This window comes from Dendropsophus ebraccatus, chromosome 11, assembly GCF_027789765.1.
Source record: "Dendropsophus ebraccatus isolate aDenEbr1 chromosome 11, aDenEbr1.pat, whole genome shotgun sequence".
Classification (NCBI taxonomy): Eukaryota; Metazoa; Chordata; class Amphibia; order Anura; family Hylidae; genus Dendropsophus; species Dendropsophus ebraccatus.
The window spans coordinates 5,144,645-5,160,944 of NC_091464.1; the positions used below are offsets into that span (position 1 = coordinate 5,144,645).

General features: G+C 45.9%; 1 protein-coding gene across 6 annotated transcripts in view; it reads right to left on the bottom strand.

Moving 5' to 3' along the window:
- Positions 1–250: 250 nt before the first annotated feature.
- The window catches only part of FOXP4 (forkhead box P4), a 73,512-nt gene continuing 57,462 nt past the window's right edge, over positions 251–16,300 (bottom strand). For 5 of the 6 annotated variants that reach the window (XM_069946272.1, XM_069946276.1, XM_069946274.1 and 2 more), the window contains exons 11-18: positions 15,589–15,790; positions 14,522–14,599; positions 14,290–14,366; positions 13,543–13,644; positions 7,219–7,340; positions 5,313–5,379; positions 4,201–4,355; positions 251–3,186 (exon numbers count right to left, since the gene is read on the bottom strand). In XM_069946272.1, coding sequence (XP_069802373.1) covers positions 3,051–3,186; positions 4,201–4,355; positions 5,313–5,379; positions 7,219–7,340; positions 13,543–13,644; positions 14,290–14,366; positions 14,522–14,599; positions 15,589–15,790 — 939 coding nt within the window. In that variant the 3' untranslated portion in view covers positions 251–3,050. The remainder of the gene's footprint in view (positions 3,187–4,200; positions 4,356–5,312; positions 5,380–7,218; positions 7,341–13,542; positions 13,645–14,289; positions 14,367–14,521; positions 14,600–15,588; positions 15,791–16,300) is intronic. The other variant, XM_069946278.1, reaches the window with a different exon arrangement.

Genomic DNA, 16,300 nt, shown 5'->3' on the forward strand with positions numbered 1-16,300 from the left:
AGTCAGTGGCGGTCCAGAACGGCCCTATACCTGCTGGACTGACGACTGAATCTACCGGGAGTGGCGGGTTCGGCTGATACTAGTATAAAGTGTATGGGGGGGGCATTAGATTTCACACACATATTTCCTACCTGACAGGCAGACCAGGAACTTAAACTCCAACTTTTTGAGAAATAGAATGATGGCTCCTCCACTGTGGACGTGACCAGCCCCTTTCTTCTTGATACTATTGATGGTCCCATTGGGAGGATTAACCTTTGTGTATTTATTTATTCGAGAACAATAAGAAAAAGTTTTCGTCACTTTGATATAAAAAAAACACAACAAAGTACAAAAAAAAGAATTGTTGGTGCAGCGTGGTTCTTGGCTTACACAAGTAGCAGACGTGTGACAGAATCATATTTATTGCATTTTATATGCCAATGTCCATACATATTTGTTTCATGCACCTAGAACCTATTGTACACGAGGATTCTGTACCAGGCGGAAACGGGATGCCGGCCCAGCGTCGGATCCTTTATACACAGACCCCTGCACGGATGAGGTAACAATTCTTGCCTTTCCTCTCCTCTTCCTCCTCCCACCAACCAGCAGCATAGTGAGACAACATATGGGCACTTCCATGGGACGTGGGGTACAGCCGGCAATGTGCACGTTCTCACGCTCGCGGCCGTACACGCACAATACTAATTACATTTCTAAACACTGAGCATTTATACCTCTAAAATGTGTAAAAAATAAAATAAAAAAAATCATACATTCATCTACCGCTTTCACACTTCGTGTATCTGGGCACAACATTATCAGTGTGTAACACACTTTCAAACTAGGATATGACTTCTATATGATTAAAATGAATATTTTTCTAGCCGTGCTGTCTACAAACATACACGATTAACAAATGTTACCACAATCGACAATGGCAGCGACTGATGAGGCATCAAACCTCACAACGTAGATCGAAGATGTAAAATGTGAGGCGGCTCCAGCACGGGGGGATTAGTGGTGGTGCCATGTAGTGTGGATGATACGCGAGCACCTTTGGCCTGGGAGGGGGGTGCCATGTAGTGTGGATGATACGCGAGCACCTTTGGCCTGGGGGAGGGGGGTGCCATGTAGTGTGGATGATACGCGAGCACCTTTGGCCTGGGAGGGGGGTGCCATGTAGTGTGGATGATACGCGAGCACCTTTGGCCTGGGAGGGGGGTGCCATGTAGTGTGGATGATACGCGAGCACCTTTGGCTTGGGGGGGGGGGGGGTGCCATGTAGTGTGGATGATACGCAAGCACCTTTGGCCTGGGAGGGGGGTGCCATGTAGTGTGGATGATACGCGAGCACCTTTGGCCTGGGAGGGGGGTGCCACGTAGTGTGGATGATACGCGAGCACCTTTGGCCTGGGAGGGGGGTGCCACGTAGTGTGGATGATACGCGAGCGCCTTTGGCCTGGGGGGGTAACCTCCATACTTGTACCAGGAAGAGAAAGTCGAAGTAAGAGGTGATTTTGGTTTGTTTGGCATGGAGAGGTATCTTTGGTCAGGGAGGCATAGGAGACACTGTGGGGCATTCGGTGACGGCCACGTGCACATTAAACAAGGGAACAAGTCTTTAAATTTTCAACAGAGATAGAAAAATAAAGTAGTGCGCACCGGCTGTAAATGTACAAAAAGAAATAATAGAAACTGAAGGTTTCGGTTTTGTCCACCATGCACATCATAATTGGTCCCAAATCCAGTAACCGTCTCAGTATGTCCCCTTCTGAATGCCTAATGTCACCAGTAAATTTAGTATTGAACACTAGTGCACTGTGTAAGGCCGGGTTCACACTGTGTTTTTTGCAGTCCGTTTTATGCAAAAACAGACTGCAAAACACGCAGTGTGAACGCAGCCTAATCCCGAGGCAAGTGTATGAGGCCGGATACAATCACAGCACACATCTTAGCACTCTCATTTGTCTAGGGAGCCAACAAGGAAACCATTTTATACAAAAACTATCTAGTAAGGTTCTACAGACGGCTCTGCAAACCTTTAAGTGCTGAGTGTGCAGCTAATGAATGGACACTACAGGTTGTCGGTGTGTAATCACTTAATTTGCACTGTTCCTGGAGCAATATATCTAAACTAGTATAAAAAAAAAAATACACGGAAAGATTTTGAAGTGACGATAAATCTTGGTGGGTTGCGTGTTTATGGTCTGGGTGGTCGTGTTTATGGGTCAAGGGGATCTTGTGTCTATGGTCCGGGTGGTTGCGCATCTACGGTCTGTGCGGTTGTGCGTCTATGGGTCCAGGTGATCTTGTGTCTATGGGTCTGAGTGGTCGCATGTCTATGGCCTGGATGGCCGCGTGCTTATGTTTTTTTTGTAGATAGAGGAAGCAGCATTTGTCCTGTTTTATGGTGCACACATCCCTCCTGGTGCACAGGACCCTCCGCCGCTCTCGATGATCCTCCGCGTGCATTGGTCTACCAGGGACGTGTGAGTTGGCTGTGCGTTAGGCCGGGATGCATCTCTTAGTGTACGTACCATATGCTCACATGTCGGGAATGCCAGCAGTAACATTGATCCAAAACAAGAATAGAAAATAAATAACAAAGTCTGTTTTTGTTTAGTTTTTTTTGGTACCTTCGGAAGTGATCAGAGAAAAGAGCTAGAAAAGGTGATTTGATGGGGGAGGCCCGATCCTGCATGCTTAGTGGGACAGAGAGAAGAGTCCAGGCATGCTCCTCTGAGCCATCTATAAAAGTAGTCCATATTTCCCATTGTGTGCAGAGGGGGGGAAGACACCGCGACCCCCTCTGCTATTATTATCTGGCCGGATAGCATCAGTGCCCATTCCATATCTACTCGGTTAGATCGGGGGAATATCCCTCCTAGGTCCATAAGTCACTGAAGTGCTGCCCGACTGAGGAAGACCCAAGGGCTAGTGAAGAGTCACGGTCAAGTCTCATTCAGTTTTAACTGAAACACTTTAGGGGTAAAAGGGCCGACCTGGTCTCTGATGGAAGTGCTGGACTTTGGGGCAAGGGAGGTAACACGAGGGCACTAAAGCTATTAGGGCATGTCTTCCATAGCTGTTTCTGGTTCCAGGTCATGGTCTTCTGGTGGCACTGTGTTCTGGCTTGTAACTGAGAGAGAGGCTGGTCGGACGTCCTCTTCAGCCGGCTCTTCTTTTACATGAACAGACTGACTACAAAGAAAAGGGAGACATTTTAGTAAAAGTTTAAAGGGGAACTCCAGTGAATTTTTTTTTTCAAATTAAAGGGAACCTGTCACCCCCCGTGCCGGGGTGACAGGCTCCCGACCCCCTGCTACAGCCCCCTATACTCACCTGATCCCGCTTCTGGATACCGTTGGGTCATGGAGATCTCAGCCGCTGCAGCCTGGCGTGCGCTGAGAGATGAGTCCAACGCTCATAGAGAATGACAGACAGTCCAGCGCTCAGTCATTCTCTATGAGCGTTGGGCTCATCTCTCAGCGCGCGCGCCAGGCTGCAGCGGCTGAGATCTCCGGGACCCGCCTGGATCAGGTGAGTATAGGGGGCTGTAGCAGGGGGTCGGGAGCCTGTCACCCCAAAACGGGGGGTGACAGGTTCCCTTTAAGTGGTTTCAGAAAGTTATATAGATTTGAAATTTACTTCTATTTAAAATCTCTAGTCTTCCAGTATTTGTCAGCTGCTTTATGTCCTGAAGGAAGTGGTGTATTTTTTCCAGTGTGGAGAGCAGGAGAGGTTTTTTTTATGGGGGATTTGCTGCTCTGGACAGTTCCTGACATGGACAGAGGTGGCAGCAGAGAGCACGGTGGCAGACTGGAGAGAATACACCACTTCCTGAAGGACATACAGCAGCTGATAAGTACTAGAAAACTTGAGAATTCTTCCAGAGAAAGCACCACTCCAGTTTGACTGCAGGTTGTGCAACTTGGTTCCATTGAAGTGAATGAAGTGCATTAATTGTAAACAGCACCTGAAGTGGAGACAAGAGCGGTGCTGTATCTGGAAGGAAGCAGCCATGTTTTAGTAGTGCTGGAGAACCCCTTAAAATAGAAGTAAATTATAAATCTTTATAAATTTCTGAAACCAGCTGATTAGAGGGAAAAAAAAGAGTTCCCCTTTAAATTGTTTTGATTTACTAGCACAATTCTCTAAAATTCCAACATGGAAGCTGAACTGCAGGTTAATGTGAGTTGTTCCCATAATTGTTACCTGTATTGTGGAGAAAGGCGTGGACTGCTCCCATTGCTGTTTCCAGGTTCCCCGGTGCTGGTGACATCATCATGGCCGCCATGGATTCCGCTGCCTGAACTGTTGTGCAGCGGGGGGCTGTTTAGCAGAGGGAAACTACTTTCTGCAAGTGCAGCCTGGGTTGGAGCAAAGACACATAGGTAAACATTTTTTAGGTAATTTTTTTTTTTTTTTTTTGTAATTTGTGTTAAAATAATCCAGAAATCTTGAAGTTTTTTTTATCCTGACCACTAAGCCTAACAATAGGCTGACACTTTTTTTTTTTTTTTAGAGAAAATGCCTCTTTATTATCATTGCAGGTAGGATTACAATAAGATGTGGCACCAATATATGGGTAAGATGGAATCAGGCGACTCACAAGAGGTGAGACCCCCCTATAAAGTGACCTCTGCACGGGTCACAGAGAAGGCCTAGAAAATTCTCCTACGTAAGTTAAAGTGACTCTGTACCCACAATCTGACCCCCCAAACCACTTGTACCCTCGGATAGCTGCTTTTAATCCAAGATCTGTCCTGCGGTCCGCCCGGCAGGTGATGCCGGTATTGTCCTAAAAAACAACTTTTAAACTTGCCGACTGTGCCAAACGGGAGCATCTGTGCCCTAACTTTGCTCCACCCCTCTGTCCCTCCTCCCCACCCTCCTCATCATTAGGAATGCTCCAGGCAGATTGTCTCCTATTCCTCACCTGTGTCAGCCCGGCACATGGGCTGGATCGTTAAGGTACCTGTGCAATGTTCAGCATGGAGAAAATGTTCCAGTGGCATTCCTAATGATGAAGAGGGTGGGAGGAGGGATGGAGGGGAAGTGCAAAGTTAGGGCACAGATACTCCCGTTTGATACAGGGGTTCAAAGTCTAAAAGTTGCTTTTTAGGACAATAACTGCATTCCCTGCCGAATGGACAGATCTTGGATTAAAAGCGGCTATCCGAAGGTACAAGTGGTTTGGGGGCTGATTGTGGGTACAGAGTCACTTTAATTAGTCTCCTACAATTTATTGCTTCCTGTGTCCATGTAGCTGCTGTTGGCTGAGGAGAGTAGAAGCCCCTGCAATATGGCCGCACCACAATGATTACCTGGTAGCTTGCATTTAGGGCTCCATACCCAAGGCCCGAAATCATATTCTTAACAAGGGTTGGACTCCTGTAGTCAAAATAACAAAAAAGTCAATGTAAAAGCTTACAAAATAAAAATAGATAATTTATCAAGAAGCAAATATGGAAAAGTGGCAACCAGGCAGCGATGGTTTACACCGCAATCTACACAGAGGTTTTCCATATACCATGCGGTCAGCGTTACACTTCTGTATATGCTTCTATGTGTATGTGCAATGGATCTCTGCTGCCATCTGCTGGAGACGCCTGGTATTACACTGTCATTCAGCTTCCCGCTGAGGCATCTGTATCAGTAACTTATGGAAGGAGTATCTCAAATCTATGCAGAAAATCATCATTTGTGCAGGAAGTAAAAGCAAATCATTATCAGTGAATAATGTGCCAGCTCCTCCTGGTTTTAGTTGATGTTGATAAGTTTTCAGGTTGGGTGCAGGTTCAGAAAGATTATCTGCCAAAGATTTGAAGCCAAAGCCAGAAACAGACTATAAACAGAGATCAGGTCATAAAGGAAAGACTGAGATTTCTCCTCTTTTCAAATCCATTCCTGGCTTTGGCTTCAAATCTTTGGCAGATAATCTTTCTGTGTAAATGGAGCCTTATTGTGCGTTTACACAGAGAGATTTATCTGACAGATTTTGGAAGCCAAAGCCAGGAACAGACTATAAACAGGGAACAGGTCATAAAGAAAAGATTGAGTTTTCTCCTCTTTCCAAATCCATTCCTGGCTTTGGCTTCCAAAATCTGTCAGATAATCTTTCTGTGTAAACGCACCATTAGTCAGTTCAATTGAAGTGAATGAAGCTTAACCGCACCTGACCTGGGGACAAGAGCTGGATAATGCTGGATAACCCCTTGAGGCCTAATTCACACGTTCCATGCACGGACCATATTTACGGACTATGTGCTATGATGCTGTGAGAAATAGTTAAATCTTCGCGATACTGTACTGACACAGCCACGCATGGAAGGTGTGAATCAGGAACGGGTGGTCAGGAAGGATTAACCTTCTGGATGATTCCAATGAGCCGGTTACCTGGAATGTGCAGTGACCCACTAGAGCGGGGGGAGGGGGGTCACACTCAGCTCTCCAGCTGCTGCAAAACTACAACTCCCATCATGTCTGGGCAGACAAAGCTTTAGCTCTCCAGGCATGATGGACATTGTAGTTCTGTAACAGCTGAGTGTGACACCTGTGCATTAGTGGGAGGCCGCCATTACCCTCTGTACCTAGACACAAAGGAACGGCCAAACAGCTTGCTGCCAGGTACTTTAAGGTAATGAAACGTATCCTTTTGCAGGTGCCATTGTGAGGTATTTTATGCAGTTTGAAGCCCCTCCAAAACGAGGATAAGAAGAGAGAGGAGCAGAACCGTACCAATATAATATCCCCCACCGCTTACAGTCCACGCCCGGCCCACTGTAACAACTGTTAATGGGGGAGTTCAGCAAAAAAAAAAAAAAAAAACTCAACTGGTGCCAGAAATATGTAATCCCTTCTACTAAAACTATAAAATCTCCAGTCTTCCTGTACTTATCACCTGCTGTATGTCCTGCAGGAAAAGGTGTATTCTCCCCAGTCTGGAGAACAGGAGAAGTTCTCTTATGGGGATTTGCTGCTGCTTTGGACAGTTCCTGACATGGACAGAGGTGGCAGCAGAGAGCACTGTGTCAGACTGAAGAGAATACACCACTTCCTGCAGGACATACAGCAGCTGATAAGTACTGGAGGACTGGGGATTTTTACACAGAAATACCCCCCGGCTGATATGAAAGAAAACATGTTTTGGTGAACTTCCCCTTTAATAAGCTCCAGTTTGCAGCAAAACCCTCTAAGTTATGTGAGAGTGCTTAAGTCTCCAGAACTTACCCGGTCATCTTTGGTGGTCTCCTCTTTTGGTATTCCAGCTCATCTACCGTCCACACGGCCCCTTTCACATTCTCCACGCGCACAAAGCACTTGTGTAAGCTCAGGTTGTGCCGCACTGCGTTCTGCAATAGAAGGTGACATAGTAACATAGTCCAGAGCTCCGCGCGGGCAGTGCGCCGACTCCATGTCCCATCAGGGTTCACTATCTCATTTCTATATTACAGCCAAGTGTAAGGCCGGGGTCACACTGCGTTTTTGCAGTCCGTGGAATATATCTGTTTTATGGGGAAAAAACAGGTGCAATTGTGCGCCATCAATTTGGATCCGTTTTCCATTGACTTCCAAAAATGATCAAAACCGATGTACACAAAAATGGGGTTGACTTTAAAAGTAACCATGTAAAAACGGATACATTAAACGGACTGCAGAAGTGCAGTGTGACCCCGGCCTCAGCGTCAGCCTCCCGTGTACAGTGTGACCCCGGCCTCAGCGTCAGCCTCCCGTGTACAGTGTGACCCCGGCCTCAGCGTCAGCCTCCCGTGTACAGTGTGACCCCGGCCTCAGCGTCAGCCTCCCGTGTACAGTGTGACCCCGGCCTCAGCGTCAGCCTCCCGTGTACAGTGTGACCCCGGCCTCAGCGTCAGCCTCCAGTGTACAGTGTGACCCCGGCCTCAGCGTCAGCCTCCCGTGTACAGTGTGACCCCGGCCTCAGCGTCAGCCTCCCGTGTACAGTGTGACTCCAGCCTCAGCGTCAGCCTCCAGTGTACAGTGTGACCCCGGCCTCAGCGTCAGCCTCCAGTGTACAGTGTGACCCCGGCCTCAGCGTCAGCCTCCCGGTCCAAAGAGACACCATCTTAGACCGGGTGACTGTAAAGCTTGGCAGCTATGGGCTCGTCTGGGAAAATGTGCATCACATCTAAAGCTCCAATCTATCCGAAGAGATAGAACCTGTCCGGAACAGAGGCCTATGGGGCAGCCGGAATCATGGAGCCCTCCAGACCCACAGCTGGGAATTGTCTGGAATTCTGCTATCCAGCCAGTGCCAGCAGCTGGGCAGGTGCCGCCGGGTGGAGGCTGGCCCTTTAACTGTACCCGCTCCTAATACGGAACACATGCAGCGCTGTGTATACCTCTGGCCAGAAAAGTGACTGACAAGACCAGGGTAATAGTGTTATTCCAGAAGAGGGCGCCCTTCTCACCCCCCAGCATTGCAGAAAGAAGAGACGCAGACGAACAGCCAGAGGGGACGGGAGTCTCCGGCAGGTGAGTATAGATTTGGGTTTTTTCCTCCACCATTTTTATGGCGAGTAAAGACTGACGGTTTCAGAAGTCTCCGAAAAGGTTTCCTTTTCATAAAAATGGCCCTATATATATATATATATATATATATATATATATATATATATATATATATATACACATATATATACACACACACACACACAGTGGTGCCTTGGATTAGGATGGCGCTTGTAATCCAAATCCACTCTTACACCAAGGCAAATTTTCCCATAAGAAATGACTAATCTGCAGACATTTGGTTCCACACCCCAAATATAATAATTATTCTGAATAACATGTAAAACAGATGAAACAAACATTCAGAAACAGCAGAATCTGTGATATTATAAGTTACTGTACAGTAATGGAGAGGATGGGAAACACAAGGGCAGACAGACTGCAGGGAGCATGAAGGAATGAGCAGGACAGATGTGGGCACATACATGCAGCACTCTCTGTCCGGGGAGAGAGGGGTTACAGCTATGGAGAGATTACCCCCCCCCCACAGTCCTGTCCTCTGATGTAAGCCCCAGCCTGAAGTGGATCTGCTATGATTTGGAAGGTGAGGGAGACTTCCTGGTCAGAGTACAGGGCTGTAGACCCCACTATGCAGACCATGCCCCTCCCCCACTCCCCCTCCCCCTCAGTACAGGGAGCTCTTACACCAAAGCAATGCTCTTACACCAAGTCACAATTTAGAAAAACTGTGAGCTCTTAAACCAAAACGCTATTAATCCAAGTTACTCTTAAACCAAGGTACCACTGTATGTATATATATATGTGTGTGTGTGTGTGATGGAGCAAGCCAAAAACCCTGCGAGCTGCGTATCCTGCTGTTTTTGTGGTCTCACTGCAGTTTTCTGGCGTTTTCCTCATTTTAGTGCCAATTACTATAGGAGTTTTCTGCTCTTACATTTTGTCCTGTGTTTTTTTTTGTGTTTCTATATCATGTGATTTCAGGATTTCTATTAAAAGAGGAAAACAAAAACAATAAACAAAACCGCTAATCTGCATATAGACAAGAGGGGTCTTTCTCTGGCATCTTTCCCTCCTACAGAAATCAATGGGAAAAAAACACCAACGTCTTGTGAGAAAAACGCCAAATGCCGACCCTGCAGTGATTCACAAAAACTGCAAATGCACTGAATAAAAAAAAAAAAAATCAGATTTTTTTTTTTTTTTTTTACTTATTGCCCATTGACTTTCAGCTAACATCTGGCTGCAGCTTTTTTGACCCCCAAATATCCCCCCCCCCTCCCCTATACACAAAATCTTTTTTACCCTTTGAGGTAAGTGGTGCTGCTGGTGTGAACAATTCTGCTCCCTGTAACTGTAATGGACTCCCCCGACCCCCCCCCCCCCGGTAGATTGGTCCACCGCCGCCGCCTTTTCTGATTGGCGAGGAGTTAATAGCGGGCGAGGACGGCCACACGTGTGGATCACCACCCCGTCCTGACGCTCCCACGCTCAAATGATATGACCCCAATTTCAAAGCAGAGCCCCTTCCCTCATTGTGAGCTCCGGCTGGAGATGAGAGACTAATTCGTTAGGCTAAAACATTAACAGCAATTTGAGAGGTCAGAAGGGGGTCAGGCAGCCGGAGCCGAGAGCCGGGAGGGGCGGGGGGCTACACCGAGGAGAAGGAGACAAGAACACCACAAGAAATCACCATAGTAGCCGAAATACTGCGACATATCATGTATACACCTATAGTCTATATACACGCATACCCCTATAGGCTATACACAGAGCCATGTATCACTATTACACATAGCCATGTATCACTATTACACGTAGCCATGTGTCACTATTACACGTAGCCATGTATCACTACTACACATAGCCATGTATCACTATTACACGTAGCCATGTGTCACTATTACACATAGCCATGTATCACTATTACACGTAGCCATGTATCACTATTACACGTAGTTATATATCACTATTACACGTAGCCATGTATCACTATTACACGTAGCCATGTATCACTATTACACATAGCCATGTATCACTATTACACGTAGCCATGTATCACTATTACACGGAGCCATGTATCACTATTACACGTAGCCATGTATCACTATTACACGTAGCCATGTATCACTATTACACGGAGCCATGTATCACTATTACACGTAGCCATGTATCACTATTACACGTAGCCATGTATCACTATTACACGTAGCCATGTGTCACTATTACACGTAGCCGTGTGTCACTATTACACGTAGCCATGTGTCACTATTACACGTAGCCATGTGTCACTATTACACGGAGCCACGTATCACTATTACACGTAGCCACGTATCACTATTACACGTAGTCATGTATCACTATTACACGTAGCCATGTATCACTATTACACGTAGTTATATATCACTATTACACGTAGCCATGTATCACTATTACACGTAGCCATGTATCACTATTACACGGAGCCATGTATCACTATTACACGTAGCCATGTATCACTATTACACGTAGCCATGTATCACTATTACACGGAGCCATGTATCACTATTACACGTAGCCATGTATCACTATTACACGTAGCCATGTAACACTATTACACGTAGCCATGTGTCACTATTACACGTAGCCATGTATCACTATTACACGTAGCCATGTGTCACTATTACACGTAGCCATGTATCACTATTACACGTAGCCATGTGTCACTATTACACGTAGCCGTGTGTCACTATTACACGTAGCCATGTGTCACTATTACACGTAGCCATGTGTCACTATTACACGTATCACTATTACACGTAGCCACGTATCACTATTACACGTAGTCATGTATCACTATTACACGTAGCCATGTATCACTATTACACAGAGCCATGTATCACTATTACACATAGCCATGTACCACTATTACACATAGCCATGTATCACTATTACACGTAGCCATGTGTCACTATTACACGTAGCCATGTATCACTATTACACATAGCCATGTATCACTATTACACGTAGCCATGTATCACTATTACACGTAGCCATGTATCACTATTACACATAGCCATCTGTCACTATTACACGTAGCCATGTATCACTATTACACGTAGCCATGTATCACTATTACACGTAGCCATGTGTCACTATTACACGTAGCCATGTATCACTATTACACGTAGCCATGTGTCACTATTACACGTAGCCATGTATCACTATTACATGTAGCCATGTGTCACTATTACACGTAGCCATGTATCACTATTACACGTAGCCATGTATCACTATTACACGTAGCCATGTATCACTATTACACGTAGCCATGTGTCACTATTACACGTATCACTATTACACGTAGCCATGTATCACTATTACATGTAGCCATGTGTCACTATTACACGTAGCCATGTATCACTATTACACGTAGCCATGTGTCACTATTACACGTAGCCATGTATCACTATTACACATACTGATGTATCACTATTACACGTAGCCATGTGTCACTATTACACGTAGCCATGTATCACTATTACACGTAGCCATGTATCACTATTACACGTAGCCATGTGTCACTATTACACGTAGCCATGTATCACTATTACACGTAGCCATGTATCACTTTTACACGTAGCCATGTATCACTATTACACGTAGCCATGTATCCCTATTACACGTAGCCATGTATCACTATTACACGTAGTATCACTATTACACGTAGCCATGTATCACTATTACACGTAGCCATGTATCACTATTACACATAGCCATGTATCACTATTACACGTAGCCATGTATCACTATTACACAGAGCCATGTATCACTATTACACGTAGCCATGTGTCACTATTACACGTAGCCATGTGTCACTATTACACAGAGCCATGTATTGTTATTACACATAGCCATGTATCACTATTACACAGAGCCATGTATCACTATTACACGTAGTATCACTATTACACGTAGCCATGTATCACTATTACACGTAGCCATGTATCACTATTACACATAGCCATGTATCACTATTACACGTAGCCATGTATCACTATTACACAGAGCCATGTATCACTATTACACGTAGCCATGTGTCACTATTACACGTAGCCATGTGTCACTATTACACAGAGCCATGTATTGTTATTACACATAGCCATGTATCACTATTACACAGAGCCATGTATCACTATTACACCTAGCCATGTATCACTATTACACGTAGCCATGTGTCACTATTACACGTAGCCATGGGTCACTATTACACAGAGCCATGTGTCACTATTACACGTAGCCATGTGTCACTATTACACGTAGCCATGTATCACTATTACACACAGCCATGTATCACTATTACACGTAGTCATGTATCACTATTACACGTAGCCATGTGTCACTATTACATGTAGCCATGTATCACTATTACACGTAGCCATGTATCACTATTACACGTAGCCATGTATCACTATTACACGTAGCCATGTATCACTATTACACGTAGCCATGTATCACTATTACACGTAGTCATGTATCACTATTACACAGAGCCATGTATCACTATTACACATAGCCATGTATCACTATTACACGTAGCCATGTATCACTATTACACGGAGCCATGTATCACTATTACACGTAGCCATGTGTCACTATTACACGTAGCCATGTATCACTATTACACGTAGCCATGTGTCACTATTACACGTAGCCATGTATCACTATTACACGTAGCCATGTGTCACTATTACACATAGCCATGTATCACTATTACACGTAGCCATGTGTCACTATTACACGTAGCCATGTATCACTATTACACGTAGCCATGTATCACTATTACACGTAGTATCACTATTACACGTAGCCATGTATCACTATTACACGTAGCCATGTATCACTATTACAGGCAGTGATGAGTAATTGGCAGCCGATAATCTTGGTCTTTATTACACAGCGCGATAATCCTCTGAATCGGCTGGATAACTAGCAGATTATCACTTTGTGTAATGAAGCCCTTTATTAAACCCTGAGTTACAAAAAAGGGACAAAATACAGTTTTTATATACAAGACACTCTCATTACCTTCCATGTCGCCGTGTTTCTTCTGAAGTAAGCGAACATGCGAGTGAACCAATTGTAGATCTCATTCAGAGTCAGCTGTCTGTCCGGTGTATCTAGAATCGCCTGATGAAGAAGAGTGAAACACGTCGGTAGGTTGAACTTGCTAGATTCTTGTTTTCTTTCAACCTTCACACTGAGATTTTGCAATCAGTTTTCATCCTTTTTTTTTTTGCAAAAAACGGATGAAAAAATGTGTGCATCCGTTTTGATCAGTTTTTCCATTGACTTCCATTATAAAAAATTGATCAAATTGGATACACAAAGACATTGTTTTCATTTTTCTGTCCGTTAAAAAAAAAAAACGAATGCCTTTTTTTATAATGGAAGTCAGGGGAAAATGAATCAAATTGGAAAAAAACGCAGAGTGAATCCAGGCTTACGTAAAAAAAAAAAAAAAAAAAAGTGTAAAATCCCATGGCCCTTCTATACCAACATCCCGCTGTGTATATATAAAAAATAATAAGACATCAATAGATGCGACACGAGTCGCCAGTCCTGTAATCCTTTAGAAGTCCATAACAATGTAGGAGAAGGTTACAGCTTTATTCCATCATGGCAGAAATATAGCAGCAACGTTTCGACCTTGGCGCTCTTCCTCAAGCTGATGTGGACCAAGGTCGAAACGTTGCTGCTATATTTTTCCATGATGGAATAAAGCAGGTTATACCGCCTGGATGCTGTAACCTCGGCTTCATCTCCATCTCTTACCTGTCGGATGAGCGAGGCGTAGGTGAAGGGCGGACGGACCTCAGCGTTTTTATAGAACTCGTGGTTTTGGGCAAGTTCTAAAAATGAGAAAAGAAGAGGAGACATAAAGCCCCTGTGAGTGAGAGGGGACGGGACAGGGCTGGGGTGTGCGGGGAGGCATGGTAGGACCATCTTTAGGCTTCGGCTGTACGACTGTTGTTATTCTTAATATCCCGCGCCATATTACACTCACCGGGGTCCAGGATGCTGTGGAAAGTGGAGATGTATGCGGGGGTCCTCACACTGTACAGCTGCTTCTGGGCCTGCAGAACTGACATGGATGGAACAAGCTAGTCCCCGTGAATTGGTTTCCTGACTAACAACAGGACGACTCTGCGCTGCATGGGGGGCTCTAAGGAGGATGAACATGGTGTCTATCTAACTACGGAGCCTGCAGAGTCACTATGTTAGTCAGGGAAAACTAGTCACTGGTGACGTCTCTGTCCCTCCATGTAACAGGGGGGCTAACAGACAGATGAAGCAGCCCCTACATGCAAACACCCCGCATAGAGACCCTGCTCACGTCCAAGCTCCTCAGACAGGTGAGGAGCAGGAGATGGAGGGTTAAAGGGGTACTCCGGGAAGAGGTTTGTAATGTTCAAATCAGCTGGTGTGAGAAAGTTATACAGATTTGTAATTTACTTCTATTAAAAAATCTCCAGTCTTCTGGTACTTATCAGCTGCTGTATGTCCTGCAGGAAGTGATGTGAGCTCTCCAGTCTGACACAGTGCTCTCTGCTGCCACCTCTGTCCATGTCAGGAACTGTTCAGAACAGGAGAGGTTTTCTATGGGGATTTGCTGCTGCTCTGGGCAGTTCCTGACATGGACAGAGGTGGCAGCAGAGAGCACTGTGTCAGACTGGAGAGCTCACATCACTTCCTGCAGGACATACAGCAGCTGACAAGTACTGGAAGACTGGAGATTTTTTAAATAGAAGTAATGTACAAATCTATATGACTTTCTGGCACCAATTGATGCAATAAGAAAAAAAATCACTGGAGTTCCCCTTTAACTGCAGTTAACATTGAAGTCTTTGGTTAGAAGTGTGCTATACATGATACTGCCATCTTCTTGTAGGATGTGTGATCTGCAGATAGAGGGCAGTGTGCCATGGAGTGGGGGCTCATAAGGATCTGGTTACACTCAGGTTATACCAGGAGCCTTCTGGGCACATTGTTATAGGACGGCAGAGGACAGACATGTTAGAGCATGCAGAGCTGTGTGACAGCGGGGGGCAGTGGGCAGTGAGGGGCACTCACCTGAGGATATGGGGGTGCAGAACTTGTCCACTATCCTTCTGCGTACGGGACCCATGCTGGGCAGACTAGACGAGCTGATCACAGACGTGCCGGCTCTCATCGGGGTGATGGGGGCCGTCGCAGAGGTCGGAGGTTGAGGTAAGCCGTCTGGATAGGTGTCTGGAGACATTTTGGTGTGGGTTGCACTGGAGACCAAGTTGAGCTGGGAAAAAAGGACATGAGGGCTGAGCAAGGAGAAGGGGAGACATAATGGGGACTGGATGGAGCTATGGTGGGGACTGGATGGAGCTATGGTGGGGACTGGATGGAGCTATGGTGGGGACTGGATGGAGCTATGGTGGGGACTGGATGGAGCTATGGTGGGGACTGGATGGAGCTATGGTGGGGACTGGATGGGGCTATGGTGGGGACTGGATGGGGCTATGGTGGGGACTGGATGGGGCTATGGTGGGGACTGGATGGGGCTATGGTGGGGCCTGGATAGGGGTATGGTGGGGCCTGGATAGGGCTATGGTGGGGCCTGGATAGGGCTATGGTGGGGCCTGGATAGGGCTATGGTGGGGCCTGGATAGGGCTATGGTGGGGCCTGGATAGGGCTATGGTGGGGCCTGGATAGGGCTATGGTGGGGCCTGGATGGAGCTATGGTGGGGCCTGGATAGAGCTATGGTGGGGACTGGATGGAGCTATGGTGGGGACTGGATGGAGCTATGG